Source organism: Carcharhinus amblyrhynchos, chromosome 10 (assembly GCF_965287045.1).
Source record: "Carcharhinus amblyrhynchos chromosome 10, sCarAmb.v2.hapA, whole genome shotgun sequence".
In the NCBI taxonomy this organism is placed as follows: Eukaryota; Metazoa; Chordata; class Chondrichthyes; order Carcharhiniformes; family Carcharhinidae; genus Carcharhinus; species Carcharhinus amblyrhynchos.
Genome location: NC_137333.1, coordinates 53703380 through 53729479, shown reverse-complemented (window position 1 = coordinate 53729479; position 26100 = coordinate 53703380). Strand labels below are relative to the sequence as shown.

Below are 26100 nucleotides of genomic sequence, written 5' to 3'. Positions count from 1 at the left end.
TTCTCCTCTTCTTGCACCATCTGTAAACACTCCCAACAATTATTTCATTCTTTCAGGTTCCAGAAAAAAATATGCAAATAACAACACATACAAATCCCTTCATTCTACAGAAAATAAATGAATGAGAATTGATTCAAGAATAAGCTGGAAACGATGGCCATGATTCTTCCAAATTGGGACTAAGTATCGAAGTCAGCAGGAAACCTGGAGTGTTCCCTGCTGGAACTGGCAGCATTTGTCAGGTGGAATTCACCCACCTGAGAGATGCAGATGAAACCATCTTACAAAACCTGCTGGCCAGTCAGCTGTTCAAAGTTTGGGCTGCCTTCTTAAAGTGTGCCCTGATCTCCATGTTCAAGGACAGGTCCCCCTTCCTCCAAAAACTGAAATGATGACCATAGAACATTACAGTGCAGTACAGGCCCTTCGGCCCTCGATGCTGCGCCGACCATTGGAACCAATCTAATGATCCTCTAACCTAAACTATTCCAGGGAAGCGCCACCAGCAAAGAAGGACATCCATCCTTGCACCACTCAAATAATGGGTCACCCTCCATTCCCCCCCTTACACACTACAGAGGCATGAGGTTAACCCACTCCCCCCTCAGCCCCCTTCCTGCCTCAATCCTCAGTCAGCCCTCATCCACCTCAGACCCTCTACTCAGCCCCTTCCCCCCTCAGATCCTCACACAGGGCTCCCATTATGGTCACATGCCTTGGCAGTGCCCTCAGTGCACTCCTGCCTGTACCCTGGTGTTGTCCGGGGGGGTGGTGGTGGTGGTGGTGATGGTCAATGAGGTAGGTCCCGCCCACTACATTTTCCGCTGGAGAGGCAAGTACCTGGTGAATGGGCCATCAAATGGTGTTTGCATAATTATTGGGTTGCCGTCTGCTATGGTGGGAACCTGCTTGAGGTTGGCAGGGTGGGTCAGGAGAATCATGATGTGTTTGCAGCCCAGACCCAAATCTGTTTTCTGCCCAACGTTCGATTCTCCATCCATCATGATTCTCGTCAAAAGCTAGTGAGCCTGGAGAACTACCCCCCCACCCCAGTACCTAAATCAGTTATCATCAGATTTATGGCAACCAAAATCTTGAAGGTAAGTAGCACTAATTTATAATTTGTTACCTTTTTCAAAATTGTTTATTTTCCCCACTCTTGGCATTTTCCACTTGATATCAGGCTATGGAGCAAGGGTGCCCAAGAGTCCTGGGAGTTGAGTGGCCTTGGGCCAGGGCAAGTGGTTGACCTTGCCATTCTTCCCTGGGATGGGGGTCTTGTGACTGGATATTTCCTTCTAGCCCTGGCAGACCTGAAGATCACCCCTGGCACTGTGATTTCAGGCAGCCCTGTGATTAACATTTACATTCCTGCCTGTCAGCTATGAAAATTTGAAGTGGCCAGCTAACTTGAATCTCCATGTTCCTGGAGAGCTGGCAGGCTTTTAAATCATTGCAGCACTCCATTTTGCAGCAGGGAGTTCCCTTTCTCCCTGTCAGAAGCCACAGATGTGAGGAGACCCCTTTGAAATCCCCTGTTAGAGAGGAGATGTCACTTTCCCTTCTCTACAGCTTTTCACTCAGACCCAATGTATTCACACAGCTTTTATTTGAATTCTCTGAATCTTCCTAGCACGCTGAAACTCTCAACACCCTCTGTATTCCATTGGAAACCTTTGATGTCTGTCAATTCCATAGTGCATTTCTCTGAACAAGGCTTCCATTGACTAATGTATTTCTACTCAGCCTCCAGTCAGCTGTGTTTATTTACATTTTCCTTCGCACTTGAATGTATCTCAAGTACCTCCATTGTCCCTAACTGCAATGTTTACATAGACTCTAAGCTGGGTTTCTTCAAGGGAAAGAAGTGGGGAAGTGGATATCCCTCTTTCCTGAGGGGCTGCTAGTACTCCCTGGACTCTTAGGGTCCAGCTCGCCAGGTCCACTGGTCATTACCAGCACCAAAACCCGCCCACTACATTTTCCGCTGGAGAGGCAAGTACCTGGTGAATGGGCCATCAAATGGTGTTTGCATAATTATTGGGTTGCCGTCTGCTATGGTGGGAACCTGCTTGAGGTTGGCAGGGTGGGTCAGGAGAATCATGATGTGTTTGCAGCCCAGACCCAAATCTGTTTTCTGCCCAACGTTCGATTCTCCATCCATCACGATTCTCGTCAAAAGCTAGTGAGCCTGGAGAACTACCCCCCCACCCCGGTACCTAAATCAGTTATCATCAGATTTATGGCAACCAAAATCTTGAAGGTAAGTAGCACTAATTTATAATTTGTTACCTTTTTCAAAATTGTTTATTTTCCCCACTCTTGGCATTTTCCACTTGATATTTCCTAATGAAATGGGGAGATAACAACAATTTGGATTTATATAGCATCTTTAATTTAATAAAATGTCTCAAGGTGTTTCATTGGACAGCTGAAAAGCAAAGTTTCGACAGTGACCCATGTAAGGAGAACTTAGAACTGACAGCCAATAGATTAGACAAAGAGGTAGGTTTTAAAGAGCATCCTAAATAAGCAAAAACAAAGGCACAGAAGGTTTTGGGAATAGTATTCTAAAGTTTAGGCGTAGGCAGCCAAGGGACAGCCAGCAATGGTCAAGCAATTGAAATCAAGAAATCCAGATGCTAGAATGAAAGGAGTTCAGATAGCTTGGTTGGTTGTTGGGCTAAACAAGATTATACAGATAGAGATAAAATTCCAGCCAGTGTTTCAGCAAAGATGAGTTGGGGCAATGGGAAGAATTAAGTGATGTTACTTCCAGGCTTCTGTCAACATTCAATTTTTAACTAGATACTCAAAATGCATTTTGATGGCGTGGGCTCTGTCGTTTTTTTGACCTGTCTGCTTTCTTTCATGAGGCATTACCTTCTACTTCTTAGCATATCTCTCATAGTCTGGCTAAGAAGCTGAATATTAGATACTGTAATGGATTTTGAACACCTTGTAATGCTGTAAACACCTGGCTATTATTTTTGTGTGGACCATATTTAAAGTCATGTTAGACAATGATTAAGTGAAGCATACACATAGGTAAAAGGCCAGCTTGGGAACACCACCACTGAAGAAATGAGTAGACAGCCTGTAATAGTTCTTCCTTCAGCAATTTAAGCAGAGATTTATTTTCTTTGAGACATAGCTTTTGATATCAAGAGTAGCTTGCACATTCAAAACTGCCAAGAAGCACAGGTTGACTATACTTTAACAGGCTTCACAGCCAACACAGTGAAGTGAGTAACAAGATTGATGGCATCTCTCACATCACCACCCAGTGGTGGAGTTAATTATAGATAATCTACATCCTTATTAATATTTCAATAAAAGTAACACAAAGGGACTAAAATTAAACAATTCATTAAAATTGTTGAATGTGTAGATATTTTATTCTTGTCCAACGATATCAAGTAAAAAGCCTCATTGATGTAAACTTTGAGCTTTTCGTGATTGTAAAGTTGCATCACCCACAAGAGTTGGAGTATGCTGGATCTAATAGTAAAGGTAAGGGTTTTCATTACCTTTATTCGTTGTCTGGTTAAAAAACCCCAGATACTGGTTCAAATCTTCAATCCTGCCCACGTAGCTCCGTGTCACATTAATGGCTTATTATTTCAACAGCTACAATAACACACAGGGCGATTTTGCAACATGGGCATAAATTCTCACAAGAATCAGGAAATGAGATCCTCGTTGAAGGAAACCTCATTTTATTACATTTCAATGAATTTGAATACCCGCCTCATGATACCCCCTCGCTGAATTTTCAAACTTTGCTGAATTGATGCCACATTGGTGAGTTTCACAACAGCTTTGTAAAGATGGAAAACAGTCAAAGGGATCCTGACGGGGGTGCCAAGCTAAGTATAGCTTCCAGGAGGAGAGGGAAATGCTGAGCCAGTGGCAGGGTGGGTCCTGTGGGGTGATCCCAAGTGGGGAGGGTTATGTGTGGAGGGGAGGCGGGGGGAGGGGAGGAAGGACCAAGGCCTTTGGTAGTGATGGGTAACGGGCAACGATAGGAGGACTTTGCAGTGAGGAAACGAATGTAGCAGTGAGGTGGGCAGCACCTGCAATATTGCAATGGTGGTTGTGGGTAAGTGGGGCCCCTGATAATTGTGATGGTGGATGTTTAACTTCAGTGCTGATCAGGGACCCCTTTGACCTTTAACAATGATGCCCCAGTTTCTTTGGAGCTGGCCTTTCCAGCTTTACCAGACTGACGGTGTAAACCATGTGCTCTGATTTTAATGTGTCAGAGTGGCTCAGAATGCTGTCTGAAAACTGAAGAGACAGATGCCGATTTTCAGTCAGAACCTGACACTCTGAAAAATCACGGGAAAATTCTGCCTGTGGTGTGTCATTTACTGATTAAGCATGACCTAAAAATTCTTTTAAAATATGGTGGCCTGGAAATTGGACTATGATATGCCCATTTTACAGGCATAAAATGGGCACTTAAATGCAAAATAAGGTAAGCCATTAATTCACCACCTGCTTTATCGATAAAGATTCTTCAGGTGCAAACAGCTAGAACAGTGAAGCTTAAGAGTTCCTTGAGGTCATCAAATGTTATTATACTGTGGAGACAGGAGGAGCAGACTCCTCATTACATTCAAGGACCACTGTTGGCCTCTGCTCATCTCCATTAACTCCGATTACCTCCACTCACCTTTCACAATCTAATTTGCGCCAGGACAGGCAAGCTGTCACTAGGGCTATAACTGGTGTCCACAACTTGCAGGTAATAAGCAAATCAGGCTGACATTTTAGTGACTCTGCTATTGGCCTCATTAGGCTAGTTCTACGCTAGCTTTGTGTCCCTTTTTCGGTTGCAATCCAATTTCTATGTAGGCCGATGTATCTACGGGCATTATGCTTTATGTAAGTACAATTAGTGTTATGAGCAAATAAGTTAAATAAATAGTAAATAAATGCATTTACCTTACATATAATGAACGTTTCTGATTAGTTCTCAGGGAGCCAGACCCAGAACTCATGCTGTGATTCATCATCTGCTCTCGCAAGTCATGGATTTTTGCCTCAAACCGGCTGTACACTGAGTGGGGAGGGTAGTGACAGGGAAAATAAAGAGAGATAGCATTTTAGCTGTGGTTTTCCAGTAGTATATTCAATATTGGGTTTATCAAATGTGAAATTATTGGAACTTCCACTACTTCTACCCAGCACTCTCTCCTCACCAAAAACATTCACAACCCATATCAGAAAACTCAAAATAAAGCTAGGAAAGCTGCACTGTTCGTAGGAATGAATTAAGTTCATTTCCTGGATGAAAAAATGCATTTTCCAAGAAACCTTATTTTATATGGTTCTAAAGTCAACAGCTCCATAATGATCTAAAACTAGGACATTATAACCTTAATACTGTAATCAACTATTCAACAATGCATGTTAGCTTTCATCTCAGAAAATTGTTAGGCATTTCCTATTAAAATATTGCCGAGCTGGTGGAAGATGCATGTATGCCTATACACTCAAAATTTCCGCAGAAATTTCCCATGTGGCTTTTATATTGCACAGAATCAAACATCTCAGACAGGTTTACAAGTAACATGTATGTTCTTGATAACACTTATATTGGTATAATGTCATACAAAAATCATTTTGTTCATGCTAATGATTAAATTTTTTTTATTTTAACAGAATAGAAATGTGTGCCAATAGCTAGTGATTTTCTGAAACATGAAGACATTTTAAAAATAAATTTTGCATATTTTCAGGCTGCAGAAATAAAAACAAGGTGAATACAATCAGAACCCAGCAGATCTGCTCAATAGTTCTGTCCGTCAGCCTGAACAATACTTGTATTCTGCTCCAGAATAATTCAAAATTATATTACAAATGCACATTCCTTCTCCTTAATAACTGTGATAGTTTAATCATATAGCTCTGTGCACTTCAAGATCAAACGGCATCCCTTCCGTTATCTCAATGCAATGCTTCGTCTCTGAAAGGGATTTTCAAAAGTCTAAAATGAAGACAAATAATGATAGGACTACTTATCTAGAAAATAGTTAAGAAAACAGAAAGAAATAAGGAAAACTCAGCCAAACCACAATTAGAGAATTATATTGCAAACCACGCACACATTTACAACAGCAGGATAACCTCGACAACCAACTGAGAGAAATCACCAGGGAAACCAAACACATTGAAATGGATTTCTATAAACCCCCATTTCAGTTAATTTCAGTGCGAATGTTTTAAACCGACACCTGAAATCTGCATGCTGTTATTGTTCCCTGGATATCTCTTTAAAAAAAAATCTCTCCTAAAAACCAGCCTACCTTCCCAATTATGTTTAAATCTTCCCAGAAATAACCAGGTTCCAGGACTATCCTGTCACAGCAGCAGCAGCAGTACAGCTCAAGAAGGAATGACCCATTAAAAATGTGCAGTCAAACCCAGTGTCATTTGACCAAGCTGAAGCATCAGTGTTTTCTGTTATTTCAACTCATCATCCTATCACTGCAGCCCATGGTGGCACATGATGGAATGGGTTTAATAGCTCATAAAATCAAACAACAAAAGCCTCTAAATGCTGACTGCTGCTTTTTTAGTGGAGTTGGTAATCATTATTTGACTTAATTTCCTATTTCACTTTCACCTGTGTGCTCGTAGTTTCATATATTCATTGAGATAACCAGAGCTATTAATTGTTTTCCACTAATGCTGAATACTGATCTCCCCTACCTCTACTCGATAGTTAGCATGCTCCATTTTAATTCATTTGTTTACAGATTTCTAAGGTTCTATGATCAGGAGAAGAAGTGAATAAGGAATGTTTAAAAACATGAATTTGCACAACGGGAAAAATACGTATTTAAAACAACAATTATTTTAATCGTGTATGTTAGTAATAAACTTGGAACAGACTCATTTGGGGATACAAAATTTTGGTTATTATTTTAATGCTTATAGGACCGAACAGGTGAATTATATGCAAATTTAAACAAAATATGCCACACTGCTTGCTCCTGCTGCCAACATAAACTGTTGGAGGAATTTCCTATTTTTGGCTTCATCCGGCACAAAATGCAGGTTCATTTTAAATAAGAAATGTCACAATATTTTAAAATCAGCCTTGTGAAAATCAGCCAAAATGGGAAAAGTATTTAATAAAAAGGAAATTACCCTTGGTGCCAAGGGAGAGATGCACCATACACCATGAAAAAATTATACATCATTTTTCCAACTCCATAGTTACATTTTCAAAAGCAGAAAAATAATTGTCATCCAATTATTCACCTATTCTGCTATTCTTACAGTGTCAGTGTATTCAAAGTAACAGGAATGCTGAGTTAAACTAGGAAGATATTGCAATAATCTTAAGAACACAAACAGTTGATGCACCATACAGACAAAGGAGTCTCAAGTTCAATTGTCACTGTGCGTACTCAGTTTCTTATAGCAGCCAAGGTGGCAGTAGGTGTATTTTAATTGCCTACAATGTCCTGGCATAGGGAAAAAAAGTCAGGTTTTCCACTCTATCACTATCAAGTGACCCCTGCTGGAAAGTGTGTATATGAGCAGAATTGGGTTCAGCCGTGATGTCCCCATCAAATATTTCTGAACTACATAGATGCAAACTAATTCAGGTACAGAGATCATCACCCATCATCAAAGTGTGCATGGTGTCCAAACAGGACATTCTAACAGATTCTTCCCACTCAACAGTAGTTACATGTTGTGTAGCGACATGAACCCAAGATCATGGTTAATGCTATTCTCATGAGTGTGGAATCTGGCTATCAGTTTCTGCCAATTTCTTCCTCCTCTCTGCATTATCATACAGGGTGATTTTAATCCTGCACATCCATTTGACTATCAGTTTCAAGCAGGTTCTGCATTCATGAGGATGGCCCTAATCTTGATCTCGGATTCATGTCGTGCTACATGTAACCCTACCATACTGTTCGATGGGGGGAAAAAAATCTCCCTGGCTATCAGTTTTGACACCATGCACACCTTGACTACGGGTGATGAACTCTCTTTCTGAATTAGTTTGCATAGTGTTTAGCACCATCTCTTTCTTTGATTGTCTGTAATTAACTCTCCGCCTTAAATTATCGGTTCTTAGGTCATATCTTCGCTTGTACCCTGTCGACATTTTACAGATGTACTTAACTTATACTTAACTGCTTGTATTTGTCCATTAGCTCTCATGATTACTTGTAAAGACTTGTTATTCAGGCGGTCTAAACTGTCTGTACTTAGCCTTTGACACTTGATTACCTGTTAGTGTCCAGCTATTGTCACTCTGCCTATATGTTCTGTGCCTGTGCATCTCGCTCCACTTCACCTGACAAAGGGGCAGCGCTCTGAAAGCTTGTGATTTCAAATAAACCTTTTAGATTATAACCTGGTGATGTGTGACCTCTTATCTTGTCCACCTCAGTTCAACACTGGCATCTCCATACCAAGTCAGTGTGGAGTTTGCACATTATTCCCATGTCTGTGTGGGTTTCCTCTGAATGCTCTAGTTTCCTCCCACATTCAAAGATGTGCAGAATAGATGGATTGGCCATGCTAAAATGCCCCTTTGAATCCCAAAATGTTGCAGTTAGTGGGATTGGAGAGATAAATGCAAGGGGGGATAGGGTGAGTGATGGGCCTGGGTAAGATGCTCTGTTGGAGAGTTGGTGCAGACTTGATGGGCCAAATGGCCTCCTTCTGCACTGTAGGGGTGCTTTGATACTTCAGAAGCATTTGAAAGCAAAACTGAACCCATAAGTTTTTAAAAATATACATCTAAACACTTTTCCCCAATATTTATCTTTAATCTCACACAAACAATGGTGTTTGCATAATGCTAGATAAAGCCATCCATGTGCTTGCTAGAATCAATATCCATACAAATTCTGTCTTCAGATGGTCATTGGTCCTAGTGGAGAACTTAATATTTTATTTTAAAGTATTATACACTAAAGCAAAATATTTTTCATTTCACTGCTGGATGTAACTGTAAATTTAAATGCAATCTTATATGGCTTGCATCTGAGTGCTAGGCAGCTATTTTCACATCAACACTAGATTTCATCATACTGCAGTACTACAGCTGCATGTAAAGGAGGAAGAAAGGTGGCTAATGCTCCAGGTCCCTCTTTCACAAGTAGGTTAGAAAATACTGAGAATAGTATGAGAAGCAGTGATAATTCTACCCTCAACTTACCAATATAAAATTAATCTAAAATTGAATGTCTGCTGAGCAGTCAACAATTTGCAAGAAAGCCATATAGCATAGAAGATATTGAATAAAAATAAACTGATATAAATAGATTCCAACTATACATTCTTCCTCCTCTCTGCATTATCATACGGGCGATTTTAATCCTCCTTATCCATTTGAAACAGAACAGGTGGGTAGTTACAACTAGTACAAAGGAATAACTGCTCTGTCTCAATCGGCCACCCTCCCAACAGCACATTTCTTTTACCGTAGACCGAGGCAGTCACCAGTGGCAGATTGCAGTGTTGTGGATGTATGTAATCAGAATTTAAAGATGCAATTAGTACCTCAATTCCATTTTAACATGAAATCATGAAAGAACATCTACCAACCAAGCTGCTAGTAAAACCTAGCAGATTGGTCTCTTAGAATGGCCAAAATAGTACTTAAAAGAGACGCTCACCTGCAGGTAATTAAATCATAGGATCAATGTGCCATTTTGCTTTTTGGATTACCAAGAGAGCTTCTAGAAAGATCACTTCTTCTAGATTTATATTGTGCTTTATGTTCCCTCAGGAAGTTTTACCTGCTTTAGGTTTTATTTAGATTAGGGAAAAGTTGGATAATGGAGAGCAGGGATAACTGCCTCAGCAGCCTGTAGGTTAGAGAGACTGTTCTTAGGGGGTCACACTCAGCACGGAGAGTGTAGAGGCCAAGAGACTTTTTTTGGATCTACCTGTAGAACAGTGCATACATAAGTGATACTTTCTGAGCAGTTTATTGGAGACCTCTGCAGGCTCTGCAACACATCCTGCTGCCTAATGGATCAGAGGCCATTCAAAGTCACCACAACCTTGAACTTCATTGTCACTGGTTTCTTTCAGCTGACTACAGGGAGTATCTCTCATATCTCCCAATCTGCAGTACACATTTACACTAAGAAGGTCATGATGCCCTATCGGCAGGGCGACAAGTAAATCACCATCCTACAGATCTCAACAGTAAATGCGAGAAAGCCCAGCACTTTCTGGCTTCCTTCATGCTCAAGGCATGGTCTGCGCACACATTGTCATCAGGGTGGCAGAATGTCAGCCTGCAGTATTTGTGAATTTGGAGAACTTCTTGGTCCAACAAGGAAAGATGAATTGCTGTATGTGGTGCTGAATGAGGTGGCTGAAGTAGATCAAGTGTTGCCAGGATCTTTCTGGAAACTCTCTTGGCAATCTAAACAGCAAAATGGCACACTGATTCTATGGTTTAATTATCTGCAGGTAGACATTGCTTTAGCCATTCTAAGAGATCAAACTGCTAAGCTTTAATTTATTACCAGGAACACTTGAGTAAGAGTGATCATAGTTTCATAAGATATAGATTAGCAATGGAGAAGAGCAAGGAACAATCTAAAGTAGGATTTCTAAATTGGAAAAGAGCTACTGGGATGAAAGGGGATCGGGCCAGCTTAAAATTGAACCAAAGTTCAACTGACAGGAAAAATTGCAACAATGGACAATCATTACAGAAAAGATTTCCAGATACAGGCTAGGTAAATTCCAACAAGGGGTAGAGGGAGTGAATTCAAAGCCAGGACTCCAAGGATGATTACAAAAACATAAAGGGTGCAACCTTACTAAAAAAATTCTAAGTGTCGAACAAGCATGAAAACAGGAATCATGCCCATTTCTTTGGGTGAGCACCTAGACACAATCATACATCACTTAGAAAAGAATACTTAAACATAACACTGTAGTTCTTAGTTATTTCCAGATATTTACAGATAATGTAACAATATATATACCACAGATCAGCATGATTGCACTAAAGGTGGAATTGGTTCACAGGGCTTAATTCCAAAAGACATTTGATACAGTAATGCACAGCAGACTTGCGAGCAAAGTTAAAGTTAATGGAATAAATGGAACAGGAGCAACATAGATATGAAATTGATTGAGTGATTGAAACAGAGAGTAACTCTTGGTCAATGTTCTTTGGAAATGGAGACAGGCTTGTAGTGGAATTTCCTGGGGTTGGAGTTGGGAACCTTGCTCTTCCTGATGTATGTTAATGGCCTATACCTTGTTACATAGAGCACAATTTCAAAATTTGTAGATGATATAAAATTTTGAAGCATTGTGAATTGAAGGATAATGTTGAGCTTCAAAAGGACATAGACATAGACATGGTGAATGAATGGACAAGTGGCAGATGAAGCAAAGTGTGAAATGATTCATTTTAGTCAAAAGAACATGAAGAGACAACTCTAAAGGGAGTGCCGGAACAAAGGGACCTGGGCCTACAGGTGCATAAACCATTGGAGGTGACAGGACAGGTTAAGAGGGTGATTAATAAAGCGGATACTGTCCTGAGCTTTATTAATAGGGTACAAGAGCAAAGATGTTATACTGAAATTGTATAAAACACACAATCTTCCCTTACTGGAGTACTGCTTCCAGTTCTGGGCATTGCACTTTAGAAAGGGTATAAAGGCATTAGAGAGAATGTAGAAAAGATTCACAAGAATTATTCCAGGGATGAGAAACCTCAGTTACAAAGATAGATTGGAGAGGTTGGGGCTGTTTTCCTTGGAAAAGATAAGTCTGAGAGGAGATTTGATGGAGGTATTCACCAACACGAGGGCTCTGAACAGAGTAGGAAGGGTCAAACGGTTCTCATGTGTGAAAGAATCAAGAATAAGAGGGTACAAATTAAAGGTAACTAAGAACAAAAGCAATACCAGGAGAAAAAGTCTTTCCAAGCAGTAAGTGGTTAGGATTTGGGAAGAACTGCCAGTCAATGCATTTCAGGCAGATTCAATTGAGGCCTTTAAAAGGGAATTGGGTAGTTATCTGAAAAGGAAGAATGTGCCAATTTATGGAGAGAAGGTGGAAGAATGGCACTAACTGATTTACTAATTTTACAGTCATTGCAGACACAAAAGGCCAAATTGCCTTCTTCTGTGTTATAATAATTCTGCATTTCAGTGAAGAGCTTAATTCAGTTCCTATGTTCTTAGAAGCCTAAGCAAAGCCGGAGGAAGGGTCTGTTTCTCAAGTTAAAACGCTTGAGCTTTCTGTGGCCTGCAACATTTGGATAGTTGAGCATGTGAAAGCCTGACTGCAAATTGTTTCTTCTTGGTTACTGATGCGAAAGAATAACCAGCAGACACCCTGGGACATGATGGGTATGATTGAGGAGAGTGACACTGGAGAAAATGTTTACTTCCTGAGAGAGGGCAGCACATATTGATCCTACAACTGCAACACATTATTCTATAACTCAAATGCATGGCACTTGGGCTTCGGTTTGAGATAAAACAGCAAATCTGGAACCCAGCATCTCAGATGTGGGGCGGGGGGGAGGTTTCAGAGATCATGGGGATGGTGTGAGTGGTGAGGGATGGTGTAGGTGTTGCTTTCCCTGCAATCCTGGAGGGTGAAATAGGTAACCATCTTTCCTTAATATTCAATCACTTTACCATCACTGAATCCCCATTGTCAACATTCTGCAGGCTGTCATTGGCCAGAAACTGTGACTACAAGAACAATGTTAGAGGCTAGGAATTCTGTGTCAAGATCTGACCTCTTTTCTCTCTAAAGTCTTTCAAACATCTACAAGGCACAAGTCAGGATTGTGATGGAATGCTCTCCTTTTGCCTGGATGAGTGCTGCTCTAACAAGACTCAAGAAGCTCAACACTCATCCATGGCTTTATTATTTCTGGCAAGGTAAACATTTGTTACTGGTCCCTAATTGTCTTTGGTAAATTGGTGACAAAACCTTCCTGAATCATTGCAGTCCATGTGATGTTGGTGCACCCACAATGCTGGTGAGGGGGGACATTCTAAGAATACCATTCAGCAATAGTGAAAGAACGGTGACAACATTTCAAATCTGAGGTAGTCAGTGGCAGAGTTGTAATTCACTGGACTACTAATCCAGAGGTCCAGGCTAATGCTCTTGCATGAGTTCAAATTCTCCCAGAGAAGGTAATAGAATTTAATTAATTAATTTGGAATTACCAGAAGTAGTGACCACAAACTATTGCTATCGTTGTAAAAACGCATCTAGTTCATTAATATCCATTTTAGGGAAGGAAATCTGCTGATTTTACTTGGCATGGCTCCATGTGACTCCAAACCCAGAGCAATATGGCTGAAACTTAAAATGCCCTCTGAAATGGCTTTGCGATGACTCAGTGTATCAAACTGCTACAGAAAAGTTAAAAAGGAATGAAACCGATGGATCACAGCATGACCTAAACACCAGAAAAGACAGTGGTGCACCCAGCCCTGTCACTCTGTCCTCCTTACCAATATCTAAGGGTTTGTACCAAAATTGAGAGAGCTGTTCCACAAATAAATCAAGCAACAGTCTGATATAGTCATACTCACTGATTTATTTCTTAAAATGTTCCAGACATGCCATTACCATCCCTGAGTATCACCACCAGACCTGACACCTCAGTGGTATATGGTCAAGAGGGAATTGTCCTAGGAGCCTTCAACATTGAATCCCAATTCCATGAAGTCTCATGGTATCAGGTCAAATGTGGGCAAGGAAACTTCCTCCTATTGCTGCCCCTTAGCTGATGAATCAGTACTGCACTGTGCTGAAAACTGAATAGAAGAAGCACTATAAGTGGCAAACACATAAATTGTACTCTGGCAGATGATTTCAATGTTCATCAGCAAGACTAGTTTGGCAGTACCATTACTGACCAGCTGGCTGAGTTCTGAGGGGCATAGCTACTAGACTCGTCCGGCAACAGGTGGTGAGAGAACAGCTGCTTGGAGGAGCATGAGACATACCTAAAAATGAGGTGTCAGCCTGGTGAAGCTACAAATACAGCATCACTTGCATGCCAACATTGGAAGCAGCATGCCACAAATACAGCTAAGCAATCCCATAGCTAATAGATCAGATCTAAGCTCTGTAGTCCTGCCACAGTTGTAATTGGTGGATAATTAAACAACTAGCGATAAGATTCCCACCATCAATGACTGGGGAGTCCAGAACATTAGTGCAAAAGAGAAGACGGAAACATTTAGAACTATCTTCAGCTAGAAGTGCAATGTGGATGAACTATCATGGCTTCCTCGTTTGATTCCCAGCATCACAAATGCCGGTTTTCAGCCAATTTAATTCATAGAGTCATACAGCATAGAAACAGGCTCTTCAGCTGACCATGTCTACGCCGATCATCAAATACTAATCCATACCAATTCCATTTACCAGCACTTGGTCCATAGTCTACTATACCTTGGCGATTTAAGCACTCATCCAGGTGCTTCTTAAATGTTGTGGGACACCACCCTCTCAGGCAACATGTTCCATATTTCCATCACCCTCTGGGTGAAAAAATATTTTCTCAGATCCCCTCTAAACCACTTACTTCTCACCTTATACCTATGCCCTCTGGTCTTAAGACATCTTGAGCATGGGGGAAGTTTATCATCTATCCTTATCTATACCTCTCATTATTTTCTATATCTCAATCAGATCCCCCCTCAGCCTCTGCTGCTCGAAGGAAAACAAACCCAGCCTATCTGGTCTCACCTCATAGCTGAACCATTCCATCCCAGGCACCATCCTGGTGAATCTGCTCTACACCCTCTCCAGCGTAATCATGTCCTTCTGATAGTGTGGTGCCCAGAACTATGCCTTAACCAATGTTTTATAAAGCTATAGCAAAACCTTCCTGCTGCTATATTCTATGCCCCAGCTAATGAACACAAGCATTCTAAATGCCTTCTTCACCACATTATCTACCTGTGCTGCCACCATCAGGGATCTATGGACTTATACACCAAGGTCCTTTTGTTCCTCAACATTCCTGAGGGGCCTACCGTTCATTGTGTATATACTACTTTTATTAGAGCTCCATGCCACATGATATCAAGAAATGGCTGAAGACTATGGACCATGACAATATTCTGACAGTAGTACTGAAGAAATGTGCTCCAGAGCTAGCCGCAGTCCTAGCCAAGCTGTTCCAGTACAGCTACAACATTGGCATTTATGTGGCAATGTAGAAAATTGCCCAGGTATGTCCTATCCAAAAAGAACTGGACAAATCCAATGTGACCAATTACCACCCTATCAGCCTACTCTCAATCAATACTGTTATCAAGCAGCACTTAGATGGTAATATGTGCTCACTGACAGGCAGTTTAGGTTCTGCCAGGGTTATTCCATTCTACCTCATTACAGCATTGGCTCAAACATGAACAAAAGACCTGAACTCAAGAGGTGAGGTGAGGTGAGAGTGACTGCCCTGGACATCATGGCAGTATTTGACTGAGTATGGCATCAAGGAATCTGAGCAAAATTGGAGTTAATAGGAATCAGGGGAAAGCTCTCCACTGCCAAGTAAGGTGGTGGAGGCAGGCATGCTGGACTTGTTTAAGGTGTACTTAGATAGACACATGAGTGAAATAGGGATGGAGGGATATAGGAGACTGTTTTAAATAAGGATCAGAGCCTCGGGACGTTCCTGGAAATCAACTGTTACATGTGTTGATGTTTTTCTCTTTTACTCCACAGGTGCATCAGTCCACCTTGTTGTCTAACGAGGGGCATACACACGGTGGGTCGTGCGTGGGCTGCTCTTGGATGTTTTGAGAGTAGCTTAGTACTTCACGTCGTTTGTGTATGCTTAAACTGGACCAGCAGATGGGCACCACGACAGCTCAGTGACTACCACTGTTTGCTGTGCAGGTACATGGATTTGGGCCAGTATCTGTGGGAGTTCGTGCATTCTCCCCGTGGTTGCATGGGTTTCCCCCGGGTGCTCCGGTTTCCTCCCACACCCCAAAGATGTGCTCTCAGGCTGACTGGTGTAACAAATGGTCCCTAAATTATTCTCCCCTCAATCTGATTTCCAATGTGGGTGCCATAAACATAGACATGGGTCAAGGATGGAAGAGGAAAAGCACAATGTTAAAATGGCGGCGCAGGCTCGTTGGGCCGAAGGGCCTGTTTCCCGTGCTGTGTTGTGTTGTGTTGTGTTTGGTTGAGGCGTACTTAACAGAAAGGAAGATGGTTGTTATTGTTGGAGGCCAATTATCTCATTACTAGAATATCACACAGGAGCTCTTCAGTGAGTGTACTGGGCCGAATCATCTTCAGCTGCTTTATTGTTGACCTTCCGTCCATCCTAAGGTCAGAAATAGGGATGTTTGCTCATAACGTAGTAATGTTCAGTACCATTTACAACTTCTAAGATACTGAAGCCGTCCATGTTCAAATGCAGCCATACCTGGACAACATTCAGGCTTGGGCTGATAAGTGACAATTAATATTTGCAACACACAAGTGCCAGGCACTGACCATGTCTGACAAGAGAGTGGTTAACAAACTTGCCTTGACATTCAATGCATTACCTTTACTGCATCCCCCACTAACAATACCCTGAGGGTCACCATTGACCAGATACCTAACTGGACTAGCCACATATTTATCTAATGTGGCTACAATAGCAAATAAATTCTGCTCCAACTAACTCACCTGCTGACTCCCCAAAAGCATAGATCAGGAGTGTAATGGAGCATTCTCCACTTGCCTGGATGAGTGCGGCTCAGTCAACACTCTAAGCATGATGGCTGCAAGGAAGAAGTGAAGCGAAGTTGATTCTTACTTCTCAAAAACCCACAACTGCCTGCTTGGCCATGATCCTACAGGATCAACCCTTCCAGCAGATGGCCACTAGCAGCAGCTGTGCCCTGGTGGGTCCTGCAAGGGGGTGGTCACTTGATTGTTTTCTCATGCTTAACCCCTCCAACCTGTTCGGAACAGTTCAGGTTGGCTTGGACTAGCCTCAATCAATATACAAGGATTTCCTTGCATCTGTCACCAGTTGACTAAATATTCCAGTCAGTGAGGAAATGGAGCTTTAATGGGCCCTTTATTTTGCATTAATTGGTTTCAGTTGGCCAGTTGCCCCCAAGCCATCCTTATTGAAAATGGCTTGGGGCCATATCATGGCTGCAAATCAGCGCAGATGTCAATGGTACCAAAATCCACAACTGTCTGCCTCCAATCCTAACCCAACTCATTTAAAAATCTGAGCCATGATTCTACTTTGGTTAAAGTCAGGTAAGTAAAAGTTATCTTCTCATCCTTGCATTGCTATCTGCACATTTCCTATCTGCCAATATATCCTTAGAAATTGGGTTATTCCACATGCATGCTAATTACACTCAGCTTTTCCCCTCCATCATCTCTCCTATTTGTCAGATATCCTATCATAGAGGAGCTACAATTTCTTCCAGTTAAATATTAGGATGACTAAAGCCATCATCTGCCACAAACTTTGTACCCTTGCAACTAATTTCATCACCACTGACCTACCATTATTTCTGGTTGAATCAGTTTGTTTGCACTTTTGGTGTCCTTTTGATCCTCAGCTTCCAATGTTCTACTTTCTATCACAAAGAGATGCCCATTTTCATCTCAGTGACATCAAGCACCTTTGCTCCTGCTTCAGCCCATTTACTGCCCCACAATGAGCAATACCCTAAGCTCCTCCCGGCAAAACATTTCAGATCTTCCAGCCTCTGGGTCATTGGAGACCAGACGTATGATGGAAGATATGCTTTAGGACCCTGAAGATGTCCTATTGTATGGACCAACATGGGAATTGTCCAGAAAGCTGAAACTTTCAATGGGCATTTCTTTTCTCCAAGAAGTCTCACAACACCGGGTTAAAGTCCAACAGGTTTATTTGGTAGCAAACGCCACTAACTTTCGGAGCACTGCTCCTTTGTCAGGTAAGTGGGAGATCTGTTCACAAACAGGGCACATAAACACACAAACTCAGTTTACTGAATAATGATTGGAATGCAAATTTTTACAGCTAATCAACTGTTACAGATACAGACAATGTGAGTGGAGAGAGCATTAAGCACAGGTTAAAGAGATATGTATTGTCTCCAGACAGTAGTTAGTGAGATTTTGCAAGTCCAGGCAACTTGTGGGGGTAACAGATAGTGTGACATGAACCCAAGATCCCGGTTGAGGCTGTCCTCATGCGTGCAAAACTTGGATATCAGTCTCTGCTCAGCAACACTGCATTGTTGTGTGTCATGAAGGCCGCCTTGGAGAACGCTTACCCGAAGATCAGAGGCTGAATGCCTGTGATCGCTGAAGTGTTCCCCAACAGGAAGAGAACAGTCTTGCCTGGTGATTGTTGAGCAGTGTTCATTCATCCGTTGTCGTAGCGTCTGCATGGTCTCCCCAGTGTACCATGCCTTGTGACATCCTTTCCTGCAGTGTAGGAAAGAATGCAGGAAAGGATGTCCCAAGGCAATGGTACATTGGGGAGACCATGCAGATGCTACGACAATGGATGAATGAACACTGCTCAACAATCACCAGGCAAGACTGTTCTCTTCCTCTTGGCGAACACTTCAGCAGTCAGGGGCATTCGGCCGCTGATCTTCGGGTAAGTGTTCTCCAAAGTGGCCTTCACGACACACGTCAATGCAGAGTTGCTGAGCAGCGACTGATAGCCAAGTTCTGTACACATGAGGACAGCCTCAACCGGGATCTTGAGTTCACGTCAGACTATCTGTAACCAATCCCCCCCCCCCCCCCCCCCCCGACTTGTCTGGACTTGCAAAATCTCATAAACCATAAACTGTCCTGTCTGGAGACAATACACATCTCTTTAAGCTGTGCTTAATTCTCTTTCCACTCACATTGTCTATACCTTTAAGAGTTGATTAACTGTAAAAACTCACATTCCAACCATTATTCAGTAAATTGAATTTGTGTCTTTACGTGCCCTGTTTGTGAACAGATCTCCCACTCACCTGACAAAGGAGGAGTGCTCCAAAAGCTAGTGGCTTTTGCTACCAAATAAACCTGTTGGACTTAACCTGGTGTTGTGAGACTTCTTACTGTGTTTACCCCAGTCCAACGCCAGCATCTCCACATCATTTCCTTTCTGCCCAGGACCCTGTGCAAATATCTCCAATTCTGAGCGTGAGTTGGATACTTGGAATACATCCATACAACTTACTTTGATAGTGATGCAGGAAATGTAAAAGTTTAAAATCTTGTCTAATACCTGGTTTATTCCATATTTTACTTCCTCGCTCTCAACCACTCCACCCCAATCACCTGATTACCCACCCACAGCCAGTTGACTACCCCCTTTGAACACCCCAACCACCCACCAACCACCCAATTACCCTTCCAACTATCCACCCAATCAACTAAATAACAACCCTGTCAATTCATTATTCCCCTCGACCTGACCTGATTAGCCCCCAAACCACTTAACTACCCTCCTGATCCAACCCGATTACCCCCAGCATGACCTAACCCACTACTGCCTTGACACCCCCACCACCTGATTAGCCCTCCAAACTCCCAGCCATCCATAACTGCCCAACCATCTTTCCCATCAACATGACTACTTCCCCCAACTTGACTTGACAGCCCCTCCAACCACTCAACTATCTGCCCCTCCACAACCAGACTGACTCATGTCCCCACCAACCAGGCTTAACTACCGGTCCTGGCCGGTAGACCAGTATCCCTAACACTAACCGTAACCCTGGTGGAGGCCCCGTCATCCCTCCACCAGACCTGAACAACCCCATGACGATCAAACTTTCCCCCTGACCACCCAACTAACTTCCCCCAAACACCTGACTACAGAACTACCCCTCCAAAACACTCTACTACACCTAATCACCCAACTAACTTGCTCATCAACATGTTTACTCTCTTCAACCTGACTCGATTACCCTGCCTCCCCATCACCTGACTACATCCTGCTGACCAGACTAAACACCCCCTGTCCCACTGAGGGCCAACCACCACTCTTGGCTTAACACAACTAGACCCAACTAACTCCCCAGCTATCTGACTTTTCCCTGACCACCCAACGACCAAACTGCCCACCCTCAACTACCCAACTATCCCAAGACCAGACTTGATTATCCACGACAACCCAATCTTTCTTTGAACAGCCAGCTACCAAATTATCTATCTCATCCACCTACCCATCTACTATCCATCTCATCCACCTACCCACCAACCCTCTTCACCAACCTCACCCACTTACTCATTTCACCCATCTACCCACTTTACCCACCTACCAAATCATCCACTCACCCACTCACTCATGCATTCACTAACCCACATTCATTCATTGAAAGACTGGATCTATAACACTTATCAGAATAAGGCTACTAGTGCTAGGAAAAGGGGGTGTGCATCAGAAGTTTGCCTTCATATAAAAAATTAATTATCCGGGTATTTGGCAGTTTTCTGTCTGATCAACATTGCATGCAGTGGTTCTCATGATTATCAGAAGATTTGGACCAATGAATTCAATGCTCTCTTGGCCAAACCTCCTTTCATCCATTCATTTCATCCAAAATTCTGCTGCTAATATCCTAACAAAGGTCAGGGGCAGATCCCACTCACCAATCACCATAATCTATGCTGACCTAAATTGGTCCCCAGCAATTTAAAATTTTCAGAATTGTGTTTCAATCCCTTCATATTCTTGCTCCTTCTAATCTTTGTGATATCGATAGAAAATTAAGTTATCAGTGGGGAATGTAAAATGAGCTGCTGATTTCTAATCGTCTACTTTGCACTCCTCTCATAAGCAAATTTCACTGGCCAAAACCTAGATTGACAGAGAACTAAATATTATTTCCTTACATAGCCACAGGCATGGAAAGAACTCTTTCTTTAAATATCGATTGCTATTTATTTTGCAGTTCTACAAAACTAATCTGAATACAGACTTATCAGCTGGTTTCTCCATCCACTCCAGTAAAAGACTTTACTGGTTCAAATTAAGCAACAATTTTCCACTCAGAGGGTTTGCAAAGTTCCCAGCTGGCCTGTGATTCACATTACCTTGGAAACCATAATGTTTTGTATATGAATGTTATTTTTCTAATATTCTACATAAAGATATTTTTAAATTAAATTTACTTTGTTTCACTCTCAGTAACATTCCTATAACTTTACTGTGGTCTGCACAACATTTGCATTCATTCTTGCCATTAGAGCACAACCTACTATAAAATAAGAAATCTGATGCATTTGACAACTCATTTTGGCCATTAAATAAGGAAGGGGGTTTAAATCAATTGACCACACTCAAAATATGAATAGACTGGCGGGTGAAATAGTTTGCTATTTTAAAGAAGATTGATGGGGATGAATCATCAGTCTTAACCATGAGAACAACTGATAGCTTTGACCATTATCCCCTTTCTTGGTTCTTCTGAAACACACAATCGAACTGTAGTAGTTAAATTTCCATGGGCCTCAGACAAATTGTACAAATACCATGAAAAATTAAACAAAATGACCATTTTGACAATTGTTTTCTTCCTGCCAGAACATGAGATGCAAGACATTGCTTTGCAACAATGGAAACAAAACAGGACAAGAAATAGTAATCCAGAAAATGTTGGATTGATAAGCAAAAAAAAACTTATTCCAAAAATCATCAGTTGTGCCTGAACAATCCATACCAAGTCAAGTTTCAGGTTCTTTTTGCTGGCCAAGTCTGAATTGGCCCAAAGCAGATTGACTCATGTTCAGTATTTTAGGATATTATTAAAAAGTTTTGGATAGAGACAAAAATGTTACTATTAACACAAAAGCCGGAATTTGTCACCCATTCACTCCGGCAGGGTTTTCCAGTCCCACCAGCAGCACATCCCCGCGTGTGGGTTTCCCGCCAGAGTGCAGTGACTTAAATGGAAATTCCCATTGACAGCGGTGGGACCAGAGAATCCCGCTGTTGGCAAACAATGAGCACCTCCTGCCAGCAGGAAACACTCAGCTGGAAGGCCGGAGAATCTCGTCCAATATTTTAGGACATTTTGGCTGTGTAGTGATGATAAAGAACAACTGATTTTAGACAAGTGTCTTCCTTGCGTTTTCTTCATTCCTCCGACTGACTCATTTTCCCAATTATACGATATTCTATCCATTGGAACATACTTTCTGTAACTCTCTTTATATTTTTAGCATCAGCTATCTGAGCACCTGACAACAATAAAAATTGATAAACAAAACAGTAACACGCACACTCAAACATGTAAAACCTACAAACAACCTAGTTGTTATTCAAGTAGAGCACACCTTCCTTTCACTTTGAACTCTAATCTATTTTGCTTGCATGTATGTAAGCTCTGAAAATTAGTTATATTTACCAAATTAATTATAGGAACGGATTATGCAATCAAGAGAAAATGATAAACAGAATGTAATATACACAGAACAAATTACACAGAAAAACACTTGCAAGTTATATTATTTATAAAATATCAGAAGCATTGCCTCTAAAAAGGCAATGGAAACAAAGAGTGCTATAATGTGAATCAAATCATGTCCAATGGGACTAATTAAAAGACAAATCTGTTACAGCATACAGTAGACACACTAAACACATCATTCACCTCTTAATCTTGAGTTGCTGCTTCTTGATTGTAATAAAATTATATCCAGAAGATATAATTGAAAGGGAAATTTTACAACTTAACACTTAAAGTCACATAATTCTAGATTTTGCAACAATTTATTTCTCACAGTGCTTGAACAGAACAGAGACATTAAAAACTTTGCAATTTGCTGAAGGAAAACAAATTGATGTCAGAATATTTGCAACTCAGTCCACTCAATCCTAAAATATCATTTGTAACTTCCAACAGTATATAGAACCCAGACTGCTGGTTATAAACAGTTATTTTGCTGATCTTAGTGTTAGTTTATTCCTATGACAATTAAACATCTTTCTCTTAGCTAATATCTCACAACATCTTTAGATGGTTTATCCTTGGTCTGTTTTTTGTTATATTACTTCACAAAACTGTAAAAAAACATTTGCCACAGAATAAATAGTATCTTACTTCAGTGAACATAAAACTCAAAAGAATATCAGATTCTCACCATTTCACTCCTGCTTGTGTCGTTTGACTTTTAATTTTTTTTTATTTGATGCAGATTTAAGAAATACGTTTCTTAATTCTGCATCAAATCAAAAAAGACAATAATAATAAGGGGTTCAATAAAGGTCATTTGAGAAGATGGTTTGTGGCTGATACAACATTCCAATTGTAAGATGCAGTGATTCTTCCTTTAAGGGTCCATCTGCAGAGTAAGGCGCACAAGACCCAGGGAACCAGTCGGGGAGCAGGTGGGGGATCACCCTGGTGAGCTTGGGTTTCTGTTCCAGAATATTCTCTCGAACTGACCGGCAGCCATGAGGCTGCAAGCCTCTACATTATAGTTATATGTAAATAAACATTGCCGATGTTATTTATCTAACTGGTGAACTGGAACTGTTACATTGGCAATGAGGATTTAAAAAAAAGTGGCCCAAATATTGAAAGTATAAAGTCACATTGACATTCAGTTCAAGTTGAGAACCGGAAGAATATTGCCCCTTTTGATGCCTCTGTGGAGGATTGGACACAATGACAGTATTGTCACATAAGATGGATGATGGATGTAAAAGACTCCTAGATTACATCTCGAGAACCCTCTCAGAGGCTGAAAAGACTATTCTCAGATTGAAAAAGAAGGCATGTCAACAGTATATCAGGCAAAGACATTCTACCAGTACATGTATGGGAGGCACTTTACCATTGTAATGGATCACAAACCACTCTTGGGTCTTTTTAAAGAAGACAAGGCTTGCATTAGCAAGAACTCAGCATTGGGTATTAATTCTATCCATGAATATATATTCAAGCATTGACCTGGACCACATGTCACAAATGCAGATGTGCTTAGTCACCTCCCTTTACCAGAGAGTGTAGTACCTCCTCTAGTACCGCAGGAAATTGTTATGGTGTTGGATTTCTTGAACAATTTGCCAGTATCAGGGCAACAATCAAGTATTGGACCAACAGGGTCCTGCTGCTATCCAAAGTGAGGCACAGGACACTAATAGGTTGGGCCAGTGAGACAATTTCTAAAGAGATGAAACCACATTATACATGAAAGGATGAATTAAGTTGTGAAGATGGCATCACACTTTGGGGAGCAAGAGTAGTCATCCCAGTACCAGGAAGAGAGTTGCTCCTAGTCAAATTGGACAGTGCCCGCCTGGGTATAAATGAAGATGCTCACCAGGAGTTATATCTGATGACTTGGCGTAGATGTTGAACATTAAAAGCCTAGTCAAGCACTGTGAACAGTACCAATCGTAGCAAAGGTTGCCTCTTGCAACCCCACTGCACCTTTGGTAGTGGACTGGTCAGCCGTGGATACAAGTCCATATTAATTATGTTAGTCCATTCACTGGCACAATGTTTCTGCTCATTGTTGATGCACATTCAAGGTGGATGGAAATGTTTGAGGTGAAGTCTCCAACATTGCATGCTACAGTTGAGATATTTTGTCAATGTTTTTCCACCCATGGAACACTTGAAGTCATAGTGTCTGAACATAGCGTTCACGAGTGCTGAATTTCAGAACTTCACCACGTTCAATGGTATCAAGCACATTAGGTTTGCACCTTACTACCCAGAATCCAATAGGCTAGCTGAGCAAGTCATCCAAACATTTACGTGTGGCCTTAAGAAGCAGACAAGGAGGGGCCCTGAAGACTAGAAACGATTCCTTCTAGGCTGTAGGACCACTCCACATGCTACAATGATAGTCCCGCCAGAAGAGTTGTTAATGAACCATTGTCTCAGAATGAGACTGAGCCTCATATTTCAAAATTTGGTGGGGAGTGTAGAGGTCAGCTAAAGCAGTCAGAAGACAAACAGAATTCATGTGAGTCAACACTATAATTTTCAGTGCATGAAGCTGTAGTATGTGAGGAATTTTGGAAATGGGCTGAGTTCAGTCCCTGGAGTCCTTGTATCCAAAACTGGATCCCTGAAGATCATCTGGATTCACAGAGACCATTTGTAAGATCGAGAGTTGGCCCAACAGCCAGTACTGGCATCAGGGACTACATTGCCTTCTGGGAATGTTGTCACCTATCCAAGCACTGAAATACCTGCTCGGCCTGTGGCAGGCACAACCAATGTCTCCATGGAAACAGATAGAGCTGATCTGCCTGTGCCTGAAGAGGCACCTATCATTGTGGTTTCAGCTGACAGCAATCCTATGGAAGCACCCCAGGCAGGTAAGTTACATCACTCCATGTGGATTCGGAAATCCCCTGACGGGCTTAATTTACAATTGACTAAATTCATGTACTACATGTTTAATTATCTTGAACTGTATAAGTTGAGTATTGACATTTGTATAGGAGGATATAGAGGGCGAAGAGTGTGGTGACTGTACCTTTAAGGATCCATCAGCAGAGTAAGGGTCATGTGACCTGAGAACCAACTGGGGAGCAGGGTGGAGGATCACCATGCTGAGCTCAGGTTTCCATTCCTGAATCTTCTTGGGAGCTGACTGGCAGCCATGAGGCTGCAAGCCTCTGTATTGTAGTTATATATAAATAAACACTGTTATTTATGTAACTGATGAACCGGCATTATTACATAGGGCTTTGGTAATATTTCACTCCTTGGCACGTAACTTCAGTGCAAATCTGCTCCCAGCTATGTCTCAGGCACATCCAGAAATTTACTCCAGCTTCTCTATATTCTATCTTAAACCTTGATGAAGCTTTCAAAATAATTTATAACATTGATAATAAATCAAAAGCAAAGAATGTAAAGAGTCATCACGTGAACCACTGATGCCCACAACTCTAAATTATATCAATCATGCATGCAATCATGCCCTTCTGATTGCACTATACTCCTCTTGATAAGCCCATTAATGTAAAACTTTGATTCTCCTTCAATCAGGTAGGATTTATGATATCAATATCAGTATGATCTTACACGGCTTTATGAATCACACTGAAAATGTCGTCAGGGCTTCAGAAGCGCTTCCGAATGGAAGCTGTAT

The 26100-nt window shown here is 41.5% G+C and overlaps 1 protein-coding gene across 11 annotated transcripts in view; it reads right to left on the bottom strand.

The window, feature by feature from the left end:
- The window catches only part of dlg2 (discs, large homolog 2 (Drosophila)), a 941559-nt gene that overhangs the window by 204057 nt on the left and 711402 nt on the right, over positions 1 to 26100 (bottom strand). For 10 of the 11 annotated variants that reach the window (XM_080197062.1, XM_080197064.1, XM_080197065.1 and 7 more), the window contains one exon: positions 4951 to 5065. In XM_080197062.1, coding sequence (XP_080053188.1) covers positions 4951 to 5065 — 115 coding nt within the window. Of the gene's footprint in view, positions 1 to 4950; positions 5066 to 6314; positions 6417 to 26100 lie in introns of those variants that run through there. The other variant, XM_080197071.1, reaches the window with a different exon arrangement.